The sequence below is a fragment of the Capra hircus genome, chromosome 24 (assembly GCF_001704415.2).
Source record: "Capra hircus breed San Clemente chromosome 24, ASM170441v1, whole genome shotgun sequence".
Lineage (NCBI taxonomy): Eukaryota > Metazoa > Chordata > Mammalia > Artiodactyla > Bovidae > Capra > Capra hircus.
This window is the reverse complement of record NC_030831.1, coordinates 24,343,965-24,365,651: the sequence shown is the minus strand read 5'-3', so window position 1 is coordinate 24,365,651 and position 21,687 is coordinate 24,343,965. Positions and strand designations below refer to the sequence as shown.

The window sequence follows — 21,687 nt, the reverse complement described above, 5'->3', positions numbered from 1 at the left end:
AATTAAATGAATGATGAAATATTTGCATTCCACGAGAACTAGAAGCATCCCTTAGAACACAGAGTAGTCTTCTGATTCATGTACCTACGTGATTCCTTCACAAGCTCAGGTCACTTTAAGATGATGCTCCAAACTGAGCACATCCATAGCAGTTACTCATTATTTCTCAGCTATTGGTCCACTAAAACCTTGGGAAAATATCACAGTAGATGTTCATCCATAGTCTCTTGGAGATGACACTTGAATCTAAGTTAAGGCAACTGTGTCCTGGACCAAATTTTCTTTAATTAACTTTATATATGTTAAATCCCTGAGTCACTCTTGCCCTAAGATTCCTCATTTTCAAAACAATCTTCTAAAGAGATGTGTATATTTCTAAAGGCACTCCTAGTTTTACAGTTTAAGAGTCTATAATCCTAATGGAAATCAAATAGCTTCTAATAACAAGATCAGCCCTGGGATTTCTTTGGAAGGAATGATGCTAAAGCTGAAACTCCAGTACTTTGGCCACCTCATGCAGAGCTGACTCATTGGAAAGGATTCTGATGCTGGGAGGGATTAGGGGCAGGAGGAGAAGGGGACGACAGAGGATGAGATGGCTGGATGGCATCACTGACTCAATGGACGTGAGTCTGAGTGAACTCCAGGAGCTGGTGATGGACAGGGAGGCCTGGCGTGCTGTGATTCATGGGGTCACAAAGAGTCAGACACGACTGAGCGACTGAACTGAACTGAACTGAATAAGTAGTAGTCCTTTCCCCACCAGAAAATCATCACTGAAAAAGTAGCTTCAATGAGATGAAATTACAAAAATAATTAGTGAATCAAATAATGTTTCAGTTGGATACTAGAGACATAATCCATAAGTTATATGGTTTTTACATGCTTTTAACCCAACATATTGGGCTTTGTTTAGCAATGCTATAGTAGGGCTATGAAATGGTTGGATGTAGGAAAATTCCGAGTTTGATTCCCATCTCAGTTAGTCTTCCTCTACTCAAGTGACCATGCAACACATTCAAAACGCAGCTCCATACTCTCATAGGGGATGATGAAAATCATAATAACAGAAAACTTTCCAGGACGACTGGGGGGTATTTCAGAGAGAATGTTTGAAAATTGTATGGCACATACTCCTGGATCACATAAATGCTGGTTAAGAATTGACTGATTCTATAATAATTTGTATTCCCTTAGTATGAAAGCACTGAGAACTAGAGAAGTCCAAAAGTTTAAGCTTTATAAGTCACTTATAAAAGAACTGAAATATATTATAATAAGTTTTGGAAGAGATCTTATTTTCAGCCAACAAAACCATCAACGTTTGCATGCTTGCTTAGCTTAATTTTCTTTGTAGGCCTGAAGAGCTTGAGATAGCAATTGAAACAAACCCACAGTGATTTGATCAACGTATCCATGGGTTTTATTTAGAAAAAGAAAATATGAAAAATATATTTGAAAGCTTTCAACACAGAAACACAAGCTGTTTTTCAGTGATTTTCCCTCCATCCCTCTTTAGTGTTATTTAAAATTTTGAGATCTGAGAAGTTTTAGAACAGATTCTATTCTATAATTACCTATGAACAGGGTTAATAAGAATTTTTCATAATTGTTTTTGTTTGTTTATGATTTTTAAAGCATAAAATATCCATCACTGCAAATTTTAAACATACAGGAAAGTATCAAGAAACATGCAAAAGAAGCAGACATAATTCTATCACCAAAAGTAAACTATAATATTACAAAATTTGAGTCACCTGCATATAAAATGTTGCTAAGGATGGGGTCGTATTTCATATTTTTTAATATTTAATTTTTTTACCCTTCCATTAAGCTTTCTTTGCTACTCTTGTTCTAAAAGTACTGAGAAGTTGAACAGTGTATAATCATCTGTATAGAAAAACTAATATTCCCTAAGAAGTATGATAATTAAAATATAATTATTTACTCTGCCAAAAGGAATGTATGTTCAGAAGCAATGAAATTATTCTAAAGCAGGAGAAAGACACAAAGAATTCCATTTTATCTAACAGGAAATTCAACAAGGGAATCAGAGGTTGAGCAGTGCTTTTGTGTACCCAAAACTAAACTGGTCAAGGGAAATGCTTCAATATCAAGAAAACGGACCAAAATATTAAAGGGTTTTCTCAATTTTGATGGCCAAATTCCATCCTGTAAGCAGTGCATTAGACGCTAATGACATACGATTTCTCACTGACAGATTTAACAGCATCAATAAGGCCTCTCTGTCCATTGCAGCAAATTGATCCTACATGACACCGACAAGGGCAGCCTGCACTTAATGACCTCCATCGCTGAAGGATGGAAATGAAAAATGACTGGAAGTACAAATAAATCTCTGAAAGTTTCCCTGAAACAGGTGTGCTAAAAGTGATTCGTTTGAGGGATCATCAGAAACATAAACCCAGTCTCCTAGCATGCCCCACTGTCTGTCATCCAAGAGTCTCACTCCTTGGATCCTGAATCAATATGCTTTAATTCCAAAAATGACATCAAGACAAGTTGGTTCTTACTATGTAAATACTATGTTAGGGATCTCTCTTAAATGCACGTTCTTCACTATTCATGCTGGTATCTAATTTATTTGTCATTTGCCACCAAAGGATTCTACACAAACTGGTAAAAACTTACACAGGATTTATTTTTGTTTTCCTTCTGGTTAGAAAAGGAAATACAATACTAACTTCAATTTTTTTTTTTAATCCTCATCAATCATCAGCAGCAAAACATGTTTAAATAACAATGTCTAATGCATGAAGTGACTGGACAAAAGCTCCATGGATAGACGGGTATTCTTTCTTTGAATCTGGCACATGATTTGAGGAAGATTTTAGCATATAATTGTGCTCTCAATTCTTTCCCAAACACATTTGTTTCTTGATCTACCTTCATCTTAATAATACTTCAATACAATTTTAAGAGAAGAAGACACACCCTCTCTCCCAATATATTTGGAAGCTTTAACTCAAATGAGAGTAGACGGATAGGAAATAAAACGTGTTTATAAACAGCATAGCAGATGAATGTAATGTTAATAGTCACTCACAGTTGTGTGTGTGTGTGCGTGTGTGTGTGTGTTAGTCTCTCAGTCATGTCTGACTCTTTGTGACCCCATATGGACTGTAGCCCACCAGGCAGCTCTGTCCATGGGAATTCTCCAGGCATGAATACTGGAGTGGGTTGCCATTTCCTTCTCCAGAGCGTCTTCCCGACCCAGGGATCAAACCTATGTCTTTTGCATCTCCTGCATTAGCAGACAGATTCTTTACCACTGAGCCACCAGAGGAGCCCCCTACTGGTTTTTATAGGTAGGTGAATTGTTAGAAATTAATCATGCCTCTAGTTTTTGAAATTTAAATTCTGGGAAGACACAAAGACTCAAAGGAAAATAACATCTTGTGAAGAGTAGCTGGAGAAGAATATAGAGAAGCAGCTCTATCTTGACACTCTAATGAAGAACAGAGCTTTCTCTTTACTTTTGTATTTGTGGCATATTGCATGTTTTACTTTTCTATATTTAGTATTATGGAAGGTTTTACAAAATGTATTAGAATTTCCGATGATTTCTAATAACCAGAGATGTCAACTATTTCTTCAAGTTCCTAATTAAGCCTCATATTTAATAAGAACATAGAAATCAAAATACAGAGCTTATAAATCATGAGGAAGAATTAGAGGTATATCATGAAAAGTTACCTACAGAGAGAATCGAAATTTGAAGTGTATGGTAATATACTTAAATCTATGAACTATAAATATTTGGTACTTCAGGCCATAATATTTAAAAGTAAATTAGTATAAAATGGTAGATTAAAAGTATGCTTTTTTCATTTCTCAAATAGCCTCTCAAACTTCAACTTCAAAATGTTAAAAAAATATACAAGAAAACTTTAAAAAAGAAAACGTGCCATTTGGTGGCATATAAACAACCACCCTAAGACTGGGGACCTCATGACTGTCTACTTGCTACTTTTTGTGGTACATATGTCAAGTAAACCATTATAATAGAAAAATGAGTAAAACATACCTGTTTCTTATCTCTAATTGAACCATCATATGATAGTTGTCTTTCATACTGGCTGAAATAATTGCCCTTTACTGCTAAGAATATATTCTGTAACCTCTGGTACTCTTGAGCTAAACGTAGATTTTCTTCCAGTGAGTTGTCTTGTATTTTCTAGAAGATAAATATGCAAATGTATTTAATTAAATCATTTAAAATTATGTTTTTACTTTTACATTATTTGAATTATCTAAAAGTACTGCTTATATATAAAGGTCAGTTTTCATTCCAATCCCAAAGAAAGGGCAAGGCCAAATATGCTCAAACTACAACACAATTGCACTCATCTCCCGTGCTAGCAAAGAAATGCTCAAAATTCTCCAAGCCAGGCTTCAACAGCACATGAACCATGAACTTCCAGATTTTCAGGCTGGATTCAGAAAAGGCAGAGGAACCAGAGATCAAATTGCCAACATCCACTGGATCACTGAAAAAGCGAGAGAGTTCCAGGAAAACATCTACTTCTGCTTTGATTGTGCCAAAGCATTTGATTGTGTGGATCACAACAAACTGTGGAAAACTCTTCAAGAGATAGGAATACCAGACCACCTTACTTGCCTCCTGAGAAACCTATATGCAGATCAGGAAGCAACAGTTAGAACTGGACATGGAACAACAGACTGGTTCCAAATAAGAAAAGGAGTACGTCAAGGCTGTATACTGTCACCCTGCTTATTTAACTGCTATGCAGAGTACATCATGAGAAACGCTGGGCTGGAAGAAGCACAAGCTGGAATCAAGATTGCCAGGAGAAATATCAATAACCTCAGATATGCAGATGACAGCACCCTTATGGCAGAAAGTGAAGAGGAACTGAAGAGCCTCTTGATAAAAGTGAATGAGAAGTGAAAAAGTTGGCTTAAAGCTCAACATTCATAAAACTCAGATCATGGCATCTGGTTCCATCACTTCATGGGAAATAGATGGGAAAACAGTGGAAACAGTGTCAGACTTTATTTTTGGGGCTCCAAAATCACTGCAGATGGAGATTTTAGCCATGAAATAAAAAAAAAAAAACACTTACTCCGTGGAAGAAAAGTTATGACCAACCTAGATAGCATATTCAAAAGCAGAGAAATTACTTTGCCAACAAAGGTCCGTCTAGTTGAGGCTATGGTTTTTCCAGTGGTCATGTATGGATGTGAGAGTTGGACTATGATGAAAGCTGAGCGCTAAAGAATTGATACTTTTGAACTGTGGTGTTGGAGAAGACTCTTTGAGAGTCCCTTGGACTGCAAGGCAATCCAACTAGTCCATTCTAAAGGAGATCAGTCCTGGGTGTTCACTGAAAGGACTGATGCTGAAGCTGAAACTCCAGTACTTTGGCCACCTCATGCGAAGAGTTGACTCATTGGAAATGACCGTGATGCTGGGAGGGATTGGTGGCAGGAGGAGAAGGGCAGACAGAGGATGAGATGGCCAGATGGCATCACCGACTCAATGGACATGAGTTTGAGTTGACTCCGGGAGTTGGTGATGGACATGGAGGCCTCACGTGTTGTGATTCATGGGGTCGCAAAGAGTCGAACATGATGGAGCAACTGAACTGAACTGATATGTTGTAGAAAAAGAAAACCAAAAAGTTGCTTCTGATGACACTAACATCCTCCTTGGCTGTTAGTGGTTTTCTTTCTTTTTTTTTTTAATTTTTATTTTTACTTTATTTTACTTTACAGTACTGTATTGGCTTTCTTTCTTGATGCAGGTGGGTTTGTGTTAAATATTGATTCATCAGAGGCTATCTGATTTTGTTCCTCTGTTTCCCAGACCTCCATCCACAATGTCTTGGGAAGGATCCAGTCCTAAGGCTTCACCCAGCATTCTAGGAAACTTCCTCCAGTATTCCTTTTCCTTTCCTTTTCTGAAGTCCTGGGGCTCAAGTAGACAGAAGACATTTAGAAGGTTAGAATCTTATTTGCAAGAGATTCAGAATGGTGGCACAAACAGAAAACATTCAAAACACAGAGAAGTGAAGGGTAGATGAGGAGGAAGGAACTCAATGTTTGGAGCACCTAGAGAGAGTCATTATTTGTTACTAGTATACCAGAGTCCGCCTGCAAGGCAGGATACCTGGGTTTGATCCTTGGGTTGGGAAAATACCCTGGAGAAGGGCATGGTAATCCACTCTAGTATTCTTGCCTGGAGAATCCCCATGGACAGAGGAATCTGGCAGACTACAGTCCATGGGGTCACAAAGAGTTGGACACAAATGAGTGTCAAAACACACACCTTCAGTTCAGTTCAGTTGCTCAGTCATGTCCCACTCTTTGTGACCCCATGAATCGCAGCACACCAGGCCTCCCTGTCCATAGCCATCTCCCGGAGTTCACTCAAACTCACGTCCATCGAGTCGGTGATGCCATCCAGCCATCTCATCCTCGGTCGTCCCCTTTTCCTCCTGCCCCCAGTCCCTCCCAGCATCAGAGTCTCTTCCAATGAGTCAACTCTTCGTATGAGGTGGCCAAAGTACTGGAGTTTCAGCTTCAGCATCATTCCTTCCAAAGAAATCCCAGGGCTGATCTCCTTCAGAATGGACTGGTTGGATCTCCTTGCAGTCCAAGGGACTCTCAAGAGTCTTCTCCAACACCACAGTTCAAAAGCATTAATTCTTCGGCGCTCAGCTTTCTTCACAGTCCAACTTTCACATCCATACATGACCACTGGAAAAACCTTGGCCTTGACTAGACGGATCTTTGTTGGCAAAGTAATGTCTCTGCTTTTGTATATGCTATCTAGGAGCCTGGTGGGCTGCCGTCTATGGAGTCGCACAGAGTAGGACACGACTGAAGCTACTTAGCAGCAGCAGCAGCAGGTTGGTCATAACTTTCCTTCCAAGGAGTAAGCGTCTTTTAATTTCAAGGCTGCAGTCTCCATCTGCAGTGATTTGGGAGCCCCAAAAATAAAGTCTGACACTGTTTCCCCATCTATTTCCCATGAAGTGATGGAACCAGATGCCATGATCTGAGTTTTATGAATGTTGAGCTTTAAGCCAACTTTTTCACTCTTCTCGTTCACTTTTATCAAGAGGCTCTTCAGTTCCTCTTCACCTTCTGCCATAAGGGTGGTGTCATCTGCATATCTGAGTTTATTGATATTTCTCCCGGCAATCTTGATTCCAGCTTGTGCTTCTTCCAGCCCAGCATTTCTCATGATGTACTCTGCATAGAAGTTAAATAAGCAGAGTGACAATATACAGCCTTGACGTACTCCTTTTCCTATTTGGAACCAGTCTGTTGTTCCATGTCGTTTTAACTGTTGCTTCCTGACCTGCATATAGGTTTCTCAAGATGCAGGTCAGGTGTTCTTAGCTATGTGAAAACCTACACCTGCTTCTGTGAGCAGTCGAGAACTACATAACACTCCGCATGACTAAATAAATACATGTCAAATCTAATACAGACCCCTCAGTATGTAACTTTTGCCAACATTACCCACTGGCAAATTAAGCTCTATCTATCATTTTAAATTAGATGTATGATTCAGTTTAGTTGCCGATTTCTAACACAGGAAATTTTCTTTGGCTGCTTCAAAAAAATGTGGAATTTATTAACAGCCTTAAGTATTTTCAGACCTGCAAATCTAGTAAATCATCTCATGAAAATTCATCCTAATCAAAAAACTTTATCTGTTGCAATGTTATTTATAACAGTAAAAAGTTTTCAAAACACATAAATGCAGATTAATCATGATGATGATAATGATGATTAAATAACTAGATATAAAAATAACCATTGTGAAGCAATTAAAAATGTCTCTTTGGGAAAACTGCTGTCCCATCAAACCTTTAGTATAAGTTGTTAAAAAATATATTGCAGGATGAAAATGTGCACAGAGGAAATGTAATTCAGCAGAAAATTGCCTGTAAAAATATTTCTATATTTATACACTAGAAGATTTATTAAGGTCAACAAACATATTTCTCATGAAAGCTTGGTATCCATATTGATCCCTAATGATTAATGCTATGTCATAGGTGTTCTTCAAAAAGCCAAAATGATGAACTGAGAGCAATTTTAAGTGTTCTTGTCCTAATTCTGGAACAATAATTTGAAACTTTAGACACCTCAATATAATAGACTTGCTTAAAATCACAAAATTATCCTTTGACAGGAGGACAAAGTGTCTATGAATATTTTTCTTTGATGAAGGCACCTTTGAAAAGGTGGTTATAATTCTTTTTGATATCTTAACACTAATACTGAAATCTAATCCTCAAATGGTTAACTTGGAACTTTGATACATGTTCTACTGGAGGCATGAGAAGTAACAATTTTGAGGTTTTCATTTGTTTGCTGTTTGATTTAACATAAATACAATTCTGATGCATGAGATATTCTATTTTCCAATCACATTTCCTTCAAGATCCAAATGGATATTATAACTGTTGAATATAGAGAAATCCTACAAAAGTTGTAGGATTTGTTTTAAACTTGTTTAATGGAACTTAATTGGGGATGTCTTTGCTACTTTATGCTTTGTTCACTGTGCACAGTTTTATTTTCAAATGCATATGCTTACAATTTCTATATGACACCAGTTCTTATTGTTTTATATGCCACGACTAGAGTAGATGCTGAGAAATCAAATTATATAGTTATGCCAATGAGTCTTCAAAACATTGTTACAATAGTCATGATATTTTACATTATCATTTTTCAGTAATGAATGTATAGAAGGATTTACCAATTCACTGCCTATTCCTGAAAGTCCGTGACCTTCAGATGTGCAATGAAGTTTAAGTTTTTTAATTTTAAATAATGATATTCTGCTGACACTGAAAATGTCTTTATGTTTAACTGTGGTTCCACCTCACAACTCTGACTGGCTGAATATTAATCAATAGTATGATAACAGGCAAATGAAACAAAGGGGGAATGATAATTATTGGTGGGTATATGTCCAGGAGAAATAATGCTACCACTACTGGAGTTGAACAACTAGTAGTGAAGATATTAAATAAGGGCACAAAAGCTGGAGTTGGCAATATAATAAAAGGGTAAGGAGAAAGGAGGAACTAAAAACAGAAGTAGATGAGTTTTACATGCTTTTAACTTCAAATTCAGCTTAATCTTATCAGTTAAGCCTTTCTACATAAGGTCTTTACAAAGTGCACACTTAAAAAATTGTTTCTAAATTCATTAAAGAAAAATTTGATTGCAATCTTTATAGGTTAAAATAACTGAACTCGGAGTTGATCTACAATAGTATTTTATTTCTTTATTTACTTTTTTTCATTCACTTGCTGATTTCAAAGTTTTAATTTAGTAACTATTGTATGCCAAGCTCTAAGATGTAATGGTGAACCTCAAGAATTTGAGGTCTTACAGGAAAGCTTTGCACTTAAAAATCACAGAAATATATAATTTGAATATAGAATTTATAAACTTTTGCATTCTTTGTGTTTTCTATATGTGTTAAACTTGCCCAAATGTCTAAATAAATATAACACTTTCTCAAAGCCAGATTTATTGGTATCTATTCAATTTCCATAACTAGTGATCATTAATATAATGAAAAATTGAGAATATGGCTTGATAAAGAGAAGAGAAGATGAACATCTGTTAATAGTTTCCATGTTGTCTAGAATTTAGAAAGTAAAATACTTAGCTTGAAGGAGGTTTATTCTGTTTTATCTCAAATTACTTGTTAAACTTTGATGTTTGGGGGCAGATATTCAGCTTATTATCCCAACATTTTATTCAGAAATAAAGATTAGGTTTATAAAGTGTGAACAAAAATACTTATAAATTCCATGAGGCGGGGATGATCCAGAGAGATGATATGGGGTGGGAGGTGGGAGAGGGGTTCATGTTTGGGAACTCATGTACACCTGTGGCGGATTCATGTCAATGTATGGCAAAACCAATACAGTATTGTAAAGTAAAATAAAGTAAAAATAAACATTTAAAAAATAAATAAATAAAATTAAAAAAAAGCAATTAGTTTTGTGACAAAATAATGACATAAATAAGCTCATGGTTTATTTCTAAGGATTAAAAAAAAATTCCATGAGGAATGGCACTTTCATTCTGTTCACCCATAAGATATACTGTACAAAGCAGAGCTGACATTAGTGGATACACAGGTTTCAATAGATGAATGAATGAATGCACAGAATAACAGGAAATACATGTATTTACCACTTTAGAACCACGCATTTTGTTGGCCCACTTCTAGGAATAACTAATTAGTCATTAGATGCTGTAACCATAATGAAGCACATTTATTTGTAGTATTTGATCCTATTCCACTTGAGAGGTGAAGATTTTCAGCACTATTTGAAGATTATTATAAGGATATACCACACTGTCCAGACTGAGCAAGAGTTATTTCTCTGGGTGCATTCTTGATGTTCATGAGGCACCTTGAAACAGTATGGAGTGCTATTTTTTTTTTTTTTTAATTACCTCATTAAACCATGGTCCTAAAAATACTGAGAAACCATTGCTAAACAAAGAACTGGTTTTTTCTTTTGCTACCAAAAATGCTGAAAAATGAAGGTAGATTGAGATCCCAAGATATCCAAATAGTAATTATATCTTTCCCCACTTGACTTTTATTATTCTTTAAGCCATGTATTTCATCTTGGATTTTCCTTCAGTTTTCTCCATCTTTGGCTTCTTTTTCTCACTCTTCCCCTTCTCTTTTCCCTCTCCCACTAGGTAAGTAGGGAGTAGGGAATTATAAGGAAAAATGAGTCCTTTTAGGACAAAGTATTGAGCATGTATCATCTATATCATCTATTTATGTTTCACCTAGTGATATATGGAAAAGAAGGTAGAAATGAGGTTGCATTTTAATGTTAACTTATGAATTCCACACATACTGGAACTGCTACTGCCCTAACTGTTAGATTTACAGATAGGGAAGGTAAGTCAACGAAAAGTCAGGTCAGACAACCTGTATTTTCCAAAAATGGCCATAGAAATATTTTCATTTCCACATGTTCTCTTTGTCACTCCTATCAAGAAGCACAGTTGATTTCTCTGTCCCTTGAACCTGGGTAGAGTTGTGGCTTCTCCAGCCAACAGAAAATGGTGGAAATGATGTTGTGCGCCTTCCCAGGCTATTTTATTTTAAAAAGTTAGATTGAAAAAAAGGAAAAAAAAAGCATGCAGTTTCTGCCTGGCTCTCGCTTTGGGGACATTTATGCTTGGACCAGCCACCATGTCATGAAGAACCCAGGCCACAAGGAGAGGTTGTGTGTAGGTTTTCCAGCAAGCAACCTAGCTCAGGTGTCAGGTGACAGCATCAACTGTGAGGGCATGAGTCATCTGAAGATGACGCCAACCCAGCTGACAGTTCAGTGTGTGAGAAGAGACAGCATGGCCTGCTATGTCCTGTCCAAATTTCTGACACATAGACTCCTGTTGCATGAAGTTTGGGGGAACTTTTTGTGCAACTATAACCGTCGAAACACCAGGCAAGGTTACATACATATTAAGTGGAGGATCTAAGCTTTGAATCCAGGCTGACTCATTTCACATCCCATACTCTACTCTATCCACTATACATACTTCCTTCATAAACAGAAGCCAGCACTCTTTCGCATTTCACAGTGCCACCTTTGTAAAGCTTGATATTAAATAATTAAATTAAGTAACAGAAGTACCTTGTTCTGAGCCTATTTCCGTCACTCTCTTTTCATAGATCTAGTTAACAAGTACCTTGTTGACATATTAATAGATAGATTGAGCTGCTGAAGAAAATTGGAACTTAGCCCCCTTGGAAGCTACATTCCATTGTAAGTTACTGTGGGCATGCTGGTTATCCATAACCAGCCTGGTATTGTTTGCTCTATATTTGCACCATATTCTATGATGCAAGGCCAAGTGTCCAAGTGCACAGATCTTTACAGCTGATGCCTGCACAGCTCTGGACTACAGTGACTGCAGCAGAGTAATGTTACACTTTGAGAAATCTGGAGGTCCAGCCAGACACACTTTGGAGAAAATCTAAATCCATTTGAACTATATATTTCTTTTTGGGGGTGGGGGAGGGGGATTAACTTGTTTTTAATTTAAAATGGCCTAATGGAAAAGATTACAAGAAAAAAAAAAAACTTGATTTAAATATTCTAGAGAAATGGCTATGACCCAAATATTTGCATGGTACACATATGTACAGAAAATCTACATCACATTTACAAACATTTTAGTGTTATTAACATAGTCCCAGGGTCTATGACTAAATTTATCATGTCATCGATACCCTTAGTTACTCTTAATTCAGGCTTTTGGATCCAAGTCACCAGGCAGAGGGAGGGGTTAGGTCCTTCTCTCAATTATGCATTCATTGTAAGAGAGTTGTCATCTTTTGACCAAATTTTAATTCTGTCCGATTCTAATGTACTTATGTGTGGTGGACTCAGATGATATTTTCTGATGATCTGTTGGTCATCTCCTGATTCTGGGCTGTTAATAGTTTTCTGAAGACAGCTCCTTACGTTTTTGCATCTTGCTAGCCCTCTGATGGCTGCTGCCGCCATGTCTGTATCCTGACAGACTGTGCAACACTCACTTCAGTCCTGTGGTTGGAAAGAATAGATCTTCTGCCAGAAAAACTAGAAAGCAAAAGTTGTATTGCTGATATTTATTGTTCAATGTCACTCTAGAGCAGCCTCACTTCTAGCTTTCATTCATTTATTCATTTGTTCTTTAAATCATTTGTTTAGCAAACCCAGGCAAGAATACTGGAGTGGGTAACAATTCCCTTCTCTAGGGGATCTTCCCAATCCAGGGATCGAACCCAGGTCTCCTGCATTGCAGGCAGATTCTCTATCATCTAAGCCACCAGGAAAGCCCTTTATCTTTTAAGTGCAGCTCTCTAGCTACCTGAGGGTTAATGAGAAGGGTAGAATGTGACTCTCTCCACCACTTTTAAAAAAATAACTTTTACCAGGGATTACAGGCTAGAAAAGGCAGAGGAACCAGAGATCAAATTGCCAGCATCCACTGGATCACTGAAAAAGCAAGAGAGTTCCAGAAAAATATCCATTTTTGCTTTATTGACTACACCAAAGCCTTTGACTGTGTGGATTACAACAAACTGTGGAAAATTCTTCAAGAGATCGGAATACCAGACACCTGACCTGCCTTTTGAGAAACTTATATGCAGGTCAGGAAGCAACCGTTAAAACTGGACAGGGAACAACAGACTGGTTCCAAACAGGAAAAGGAGTACATCAAGGCTGTACATTGTCACCCTGCTTATTTAACTTCTATGCAGAGTACATCATGAGAAACGCTGGGCTGGAAGAAGCGCAAGCTGGAATCAAGATTGCTGGGAGAAATATCAATAACCTCAGATATGCAGATGACACCACGCTTATGGCAGAAAGTAAAGAAGAACTAAACAGCCTCTTGATGAAAGTGAACAAGGAGAGTGAAAAGTTGGCTTAAAGCTCAACATTTAGAAAACTAAGATCATGGCATCTGGTCCCATCACTTCATGAGAAATAGATGGGGAAACAATGGAAACAGTGACAGACTTTATTTTTGGGGGCTCCCAGATCACAGCAGATGGTGACTGCAGCCATGAAATTAAAAGACACTTACTCCTTGGAAGAAAAGTTATGACCAGCCTAGACAGTATATTGAAAAGTAGAGACATTACTTTGCCAACATATGTCCATCTAGTCAAAGCTATGGTTTTTTCAGTAGTCGTGTGTGGATGTGAGAGTTGGACTATACAGAAGGTTGAGCACTGAAGAGTTGACACTTTTGTATTGTGGTATTGGAGAAGACTCTTGAGAGTCCCTTGGACTGCAAGGCGATCCAACTAGTCCATCCTAAAGGAAATCAGTCCTGAATATTCAGTGGAAGGACTGATAGTGAAGCTGAAACTTCAATACTTTGGTCACCTGATGAGAAGAACTGACTCATTGGAAAAGACCCTGATGCTGGGAAAGATTGAAGGCAGGAGGAGAAGGGGATGACAAAGGATGAGATGGTTGGATGGCATCACCGACGCTATGGACATTAGTTTGCACAAGCTCCAGGAGCTGGTAATAGACAGGGAAGCCTGGTGTGCTACAGTCCATGGGGTCGCAAGAGTCAGACACGACTGAGGAACTGAACTGAACTGAACTGAACAAGCTAAACTGGGAGGAGGCACAGTGTAAACAAATCCATTTGAAGTTATTTCTTGAAGAACTCGAAATTTGATTCTACCAGGTGAGGAAACTGGGATCAGAAAAGGCTTCATAGAAGAAATCATCAGTGACCTGAATCTAAGAACAGCTGTTTTCTTGGGCAGGGATCTAAGCTGTCTTGCCATGTGGGTCAACTCGTATTTGAGCAAAATTGGGTGAGTCCATTGAGAACAATGTTTTCTTGGCTCCTTTAGGACTATTTGATTTATTGTTTCCTATGACTTGTGAGTGAGGCTCTCATAGATTGTGTTAAATGTTCTGTTATCTCTTGACTTTAAAATATTACTATGTAAGAAATAAAACATATTTCTCTATATGTATTTCTTATATATTTAGTGCATCATTGAATCACAGCATCATACATAACTATCCATTCCAAGCACCAATATTTCAGCAGTATGTGATCCTGTTCAGACGCTCATGCCTTACACCACTAATATCACACCATCAAATCTCCACGGTTCCCACATTTGCTTCTGGCACATCTCCACCAGTTTAGGGCACTGGATTGGTAGGTTTGCATGCAGTGATCTTTTGATGTGACTAAGTCAGGAATCAGTACTGATTCATAGAATGTGCAGGGGACAGACTTTAGAATAAATGAGACATGGAGGTTCCAAGTCTGTCTGTGAACACCATTGCTTCAAACACATTCCCTTTGATTTCTGAGAATTAGCCTCGTGAACACGAATGCTTAAAATACATGTTAGTTCTCTAAAAAGAGAACACACATGAAGAAAATGCCTACTTCTCTGATGCCTCACCTACTGTGTGCATGGAGGCATTATTGTATTGCAGCTTCCTTAAAAATCCATACACCAATTACTACAGAAAACGAGGGCTCTCCCCAGTGTTTCCAAGGAACAAGTCTGTGAGAATGATATGTGTCGATACTCTGAAGCCTCAGAGGAGCACAAACTGTTTTAACTCTCCCAGGACCCACTTCCTTGTCTGCGCTGCCATGGAAACCAGTCTCTTGTCCAACTCGAGTTCTCCGATAATTAGTCTTGAACATTCTTGATTTTTAAATGAATAAATCAGTCCCCTGCATCAGGGTTGTTACATACCTCAAACTCTGCATATTATTGTTTGACAAAATGCTCTCTATTCACTCATTTCTTAAAAATACCTATTGAGCAACTGGTGTACACAAAATACCACGGAAGGAGAAGGTGAGAGGTCGAAGTACCTTTAGGACCCAGTTTGATAAAAGCCTGCCATGTGCCAGCAGACCAGTCAAACTGTCACCACTAAACCCCAGTAAAAAGTTTCCTCAGCTCTCCCACCCCAGCACTCACACAGGCGACCACACACTGGAGTCCATGTCTGAGCTCCCTGATCGGCTGACACATTTAGCTACCACTGAGTCACTCAACAGTTTACTAATGGACACTACAACATTACCTCTCAGAACTCAGAGAACATCCATTGGGAATTTATGAGTATTTTGTATTAGCTTGCTGCTGCTGCTGCTAAGTTGCGTCAGTCATTTCCAACTCTGTGCAACCCCATAGACGGCTTCCTACCAGGTTCCCCTGTCCCTGGGATTCTCCAGGCAAGAACACTGGAGTGGGTTGCCATATCCTTCTCCAATGCATGAAAGTGAAAAGCTTTTCCTTATTATGATTTGACTCTGTTCAGTGTATATATTTGACCAGGAATTATTGACACAAGCATGAAAAAAATACACAATTTCAGGGCCGAAGGAGCTTGCAATCAGATAGGGGAATTGAGGCATTCACAAAGCTAACTACATTAGAATACATTAAATGTGAAGAAGGATGGAAGACGTATCCGAATAATGAGACTAACTCCATGAGAGAGCAGTCCAGTGACAACGAGGAGCAAAGCTTGAAGGAAAAGTCAGTTTTTGAATAGATTCTGAAGATATTTCATATACAGGAGGCTCTATATGCTCTTTCAGGGAAAAATCTGGCTGAGAAACACAGATGCTTGTTAAATATTAAAAAGCACCTGATTAATATGGGTGCCCAAGCACACACGTGCATGCGCGCGCGCGTGCACGCGTGTGTTTTAAAAAGGAACATTTATCGCCATGTTGGTTGTAGCTCTTCTCCTATAACTACTCAATGACTTTAGGGCTCGCTAAGTACAAACACCACTTATATTAACTATTAAATTTATATTTGCTCCAGTTTCATCATATTAGTCTCCTCAAACTATATGGCATAACTGATTTGTGAAACAAATTATATAACATGAAAAAGAAAGTAAAAATCAGTGCCATCTAAACTATATTCTAATATAGTTTTCCAAGTTAAAATACATGATTTAAACAAATACATGACATGTATGCCCTCAGTATGTGATAGTCACAGTACTAATCATCTCCTTAAATTTATTTTTACTTTATTAAATAACCTTAAAAATTTAATCCTGAATATATATGAATTTAACAAGGTGTCCTCTAATATTATTTAAGATTGTTAAATAGAAACGTATTTGCAAAGTTTCTTTTTTAAACATCCCTACACATTATCATAATTTAATTCCATTTCAAGCATCAATATTTTAAAATATGCTTTTAACATCTCCTACCCTTTTCACCATTTCAAGCGAAAGACTGAACAACTTCCTCTTCATGTGCACCTCCTGATGTGAATGGTTTAAGATTTAGAAAGGTTTTCTATTTACTCACATTGTAATGATATACATTTCTACTTCACTAGTGGAAAAGGCTGATCAGTCCCAGAAAGGTCAGTTACCACTAAATAGACCCTTTCTTTATGTAATTACAAAGAATAATATCTCTGTGCTGATGGCACTGCACGTGGAGCGGGTGATGCAGAGAATTAATGCGCTGCCTTGTTGGCCCATGGGATACAGATTCCAATACAATAACCACAACTTATTCTAATTATGCAGCTTTAAAAGGTCATCAGCAAAAAGAGTTAAGGGATTATCAACTGACTTTATCATAAAGTAATAATGTACTACATAAAGGCAGAAACTATAAGAACAGTACCTAGAAACTTTATTACAAATGAGAGAAAGACTGATCTAAGAGGTTCCAGGACATATATTATGGCATAAATTAAGTCAACTCATTGAGAAATTAAAATACATGATATTTCATATATTCCTAGTGACATAGGTGACCTGATCTCACCTGACATTTGTAGAAAATATTTAATTTTGAAAGTCCTTTGTATATTCAATGCCAAATTCTTTGTCACATCCATTTATGGTATAAATTCTGGTAGAATTTAAATATTTCTTTTAAAAATCCAGTTGTCATAAAATAATGCATGCTGATTATATTACACACAAATAATAGGAAGGTGCGTGAAGTAGAAAATTAAAGCCCCTCTTTGCAATAAGCACAGACGTCTTTATACCCCAGAGACAGTATTGACAATTTGGTGCAAGTCCTTAAGGAATAAAAATTAAAAAAAAAAAAATCTTACATTGACAATGAGGAAATGGAGACGAGAAAAGTCAGTTTCTTACCCAAGGTCACATAAGAAGAAAGTATGATTTCAGCCCAACTCCCGCTCTGGGATTGCCTCACTTCTTAATCGTGAATGTCAATTATAGGCCCTTAAGTTTTTAGATTCATGTGCGTAAATGGTCTAATTTCTTATTTATTTATTTTTGGCTGTGGTGGCTCTCTTTGCTGCATGTAGGCTTCCTCTGCTTGTGGAGAGCGGGGGTTCCTCTCTGCTGTGGTGCCCAGGCTTCTCGCTGTGGCAGCTTCTCCTGTTGTGGAGCACAGGCTCTGGGTGCCCCTGCTCTGTACTTGCTGCTCGAGGGCTCTGGGGTGCAGTCTCAGTAGCTGTGGCACTTGGGCTTAGTTGCTCTGCAGCATGTGGGATCTTTTAGGATCAGGGATTGAATGCATGTCCCTTGCACTGCAAAGCAGATTCTTAACCACTGGACCACTAGGGAAGCCCTCTAATTCCTGAAAACTCTATAGACTTACATCAGTCTTTCAAAATAAACTAGATGCTCACAAAGAAAAAGGGTCATTTTAAGAAATATAAAACTCAGGGTCTTTTCCTTAGGAATACAGGGTCAGAAAAATCAGGACTATTGACACAGAGTTGATAAATTTAAGAAATACAGCAAATAAGCTTCAGTATAATAAAATATCCTATGGATAGAATTATCATCAATGCTTTTTCTCTTTTGTCCCTCTCAGATATTCACTTGACTGAGAAAGAAAAATCACGAACATCTCTAACCACCTGATATTGTCCATATTGGGCACTGTCCAAACCTTGTAAAAATTCTCAAATAGAAAGAGGATTTAAACACCTAAGGCAATTTTATAAAGAGGCTCATCTTGAGTCTACTTCCCCCAAGTAAATGCATTCCAGTATGGGAAAAATCATATGCTCAAACAGGGATCATGAAACTATGACTGCGCAGCCAAATCCAGCCTATTGCCTGCTTTTGTAAATAAATGTTATTGGAACACCATCACATTCATTCATTTGTACTTTGTTTATGGCTGCTTCTGCACTGCACTGGCAGAATTAAGTTCTTGTAATACAAGCCACTCCAGTATTCTTGCGTGGAGAATCCCATGGACGGAGGAGGCTGGGGGGCTACAGTCCGTGGGTCGCAAAGAGTCGGACACGACTGAGCGACTTCTCTTTCACTTTCATTAATACAGACTAAGTGGACCCTAAAGCTTAAATTATTCACTTTCCCTTTGCAGAAAAATATTTGCTGACCCCTTCTTTAGACCGTAGATTAATATATGTGTTAGTCGCCCAGTCATGTGATTTTGGCGACCCCATGGACAGTGGTCCTCCATGGACACTCTGCCCATGGAATTCTTCAGGCCAGAATACTGGAGTGAGTTGCCATTTCCTTCTCCAGGGTATCTTCCCAACCTAAGGATCGAATCCTGCATTGCAGGCAGGTTCTTTATTGTCTAAGCCCAGGGAAGCCCAAATTAATATATAAGTGTCATGCAAAACAAAGTTCCAATTTAGACCTCTCATTCAAGATCTACTTAAGCTATACTTATGCCCATGCATAGAGAAAGACTGCTAACAACCATTTTCTTTACTTTTCCAGCAGAGGCACATACTAAGGAGACAGCCAATTAATAGTTCAAATATGTCTCCAAGTCCTTAAAAAATAATGAGATGCTCGTAAGCTTTTTAAGTACTCTCAACACAGAGCAACTTTGTAGAGAGTTGTCAAATCTACTGGGATATCATAAACAATGCCCAGATTTATTTATCCCACACTTTCTTCCATTAAATGTGGTTTGTTCAGCTCTTGCATTATAGGAAGCTAGAGGTCTGTTAATTTTTCCACTCTTGCAACTTCTGTTTTGGGAGTCCAGATTAACTTCATGTTGCCAAGTGAAAGTTTAATTTTGCAGGAGACATTCTTTTTGCAGAATGGCTAAGTAAAACGCGGTAGGCACTTACCATGAAAGACTGTAAGGTGATTAAAAGAAATGCACTAGATACACAACACAGCAACACAGTGATCTTTAAAATATGGTGCTAAATGAAGAAGACACAGAATGATAAATATTGCATAACTCAGCTCATGAGGGAAAGTACCAATGGGACAGAGAAACAAGAATTAGGAATTAAGAGTGGAGAGACAAAACAGATGATGGTTTAATACATTGAGTGAGTGAGTATTAGTTGTTCAGTTGTGTCTGACTCTGTGACTGTAGCTCGCCAGGCTCCTCTGTCCACAGACTTTTCCAGGCAAGAATACTGAAGTGGGTTGCCATTTCCTTCTCCAGTTTTAAAATGTTTTTATGTCACAAAATGGGCTTTGATGTCTCTCTCTCTTACAACATAATAGTGCTGCTTAAACTGGAACTGGCACCCAGCTCCCAAGACTGAATTCCTATAAGGAATGAAGCTAGCTAGCATGCCTCTGGCTGCCAGGCAGCTGGCATGCCATGTAAATTCTATAGGCAGCAATGACACTCTTAAAATGATTAAGTGTTTGCATTCTTATATCTTCTACGTTTTTCCAGGGGGTTAATGAAAAACCCTTGAAATAAGATAAATCAAACATTGAACAACTCTGAAAATAACACCTCTGAAACAATAGTTTCCCCATGGGCCACAATCCTAAGTGTGATTCTATATATGATGTAATAATGGCCAAAGTAAATTAAGGCATAAAGCAATCTGTCAGGGACTTCCCTGGTGGTCCAGTGGTCAGGACTTCACCTTTCAACAAAGGGGGTAGGGGCTCGATTCCTGGCCAGGGAGCTAGGATCCCACATGCTTCACAGCCAAAAAACCAGAATGTAAACAATGGAAGCAAACTGAAACAAATGCAATAAAGATTAAAAAAAAAAAAAAAGTCCACACACAAAATAATCTTTAAAAATATAGTTAAAAAAAAGAAATCTGTCATTATAATTATGTGCCAAATTCATGGTTGTTTCTCTCTATGCCTTCTTTTCGTCTTGTTTTTTCTTTTCCTCGGCTTATTTATTCCTCTTGTCTTCTTTTTGCTTCCTGCTTGTTAGCTTTGTCAAGTATAAATTCATTCAACTAAGATCTTCCCATGATCACATTTTCTCCTGACAACACCATCTCTCCTTTTCATCATTTCCTCAACCTACTATTCTTTCCAAGCGACTTCTTTCTTTCTACAACATGGGATGGAAATAGAAGTGTCTCAAAGAAGAAAAACAAGATGTACCTTCCTACTGGGTGATAAGTTTGTGTAAGTAAATCATAAGACGAATACAATTATATTCTTATAAGCACAGGGATACACATAAATACTTTTATATTTTGAAACATTTGACAGATATGATAAAAAGCCAGAAAGTGAAAAAATGTAGAACTAGCTGGAACCTCTTCAGGAGAGGTATAATACAGAGAAGCAATAAACTTGGCATTTATAATAAAGTGTTTGTTATTGGGAAATAATTCCTAGTGAATACTTTGTATATATTCTGTTGTGTGGTAAAGATTAGAATTTTCAACTTTTCTTGGAAAATTGGGACTGGATAAGGCACTGTCAGTATAATAATAACATATAACACTATACTATAATATGTATATCTCTGTCACTGCAGTCACTATGATTTATGATATTTAAATATCTGTGTATTAATTTTCTGTCTTCTATGAACTTTTTGTGTCTAATTTAATTTTTGCTCCAGTGCTTGGTACATGGTAGTCTCTCAGTAAACATTACTGAAAGGATGAATAAATGAGATGGCATAATACTCATGCCTTGTTGGACACAGAGGTATCTACACAGAAAAAAAAAGGTGAACTGAACATGAATGGTGCTTATTTTCATTAAAGTATCTATTTCTGCCAACTATTCTTATATGAGTGGACTTTTCAGAGTATTATACGCGAATGGCATTTTATGTGTTTTTCATTCTGTAGAGGAATATTTCACAATTAATCCTTACAACATAAAAATATAGGATAGTACCCATTTACATATTAACTGAGAAAAATAAATAAGGTTT

At 37.6% G+C, this 21,687-nt stretch overlaps 1 protein-coding gene across 1 annotated transcript in view; it reads right to left on the bottom strand.

The window, feature by feature from the left end:
• Window positions 1–21,687, bottom strand: part of CCDC178 (coiled-coil domain containing 178) — a 386,847-nt gene that overhangs the window by 134,081 nt on the left and 231,079 nt on the right. The window contains exon 18 of the mRNA XM_018039353.1: window positions 4,049–4,198. Within this exon, the coding sequence (XP_017894842.1) occupies window positions 4,049–4,198 (150 nt within the window). The remainder of the gene's footprint in view (window positions 1–4,048; window positions 4,199–21,687) is intronic.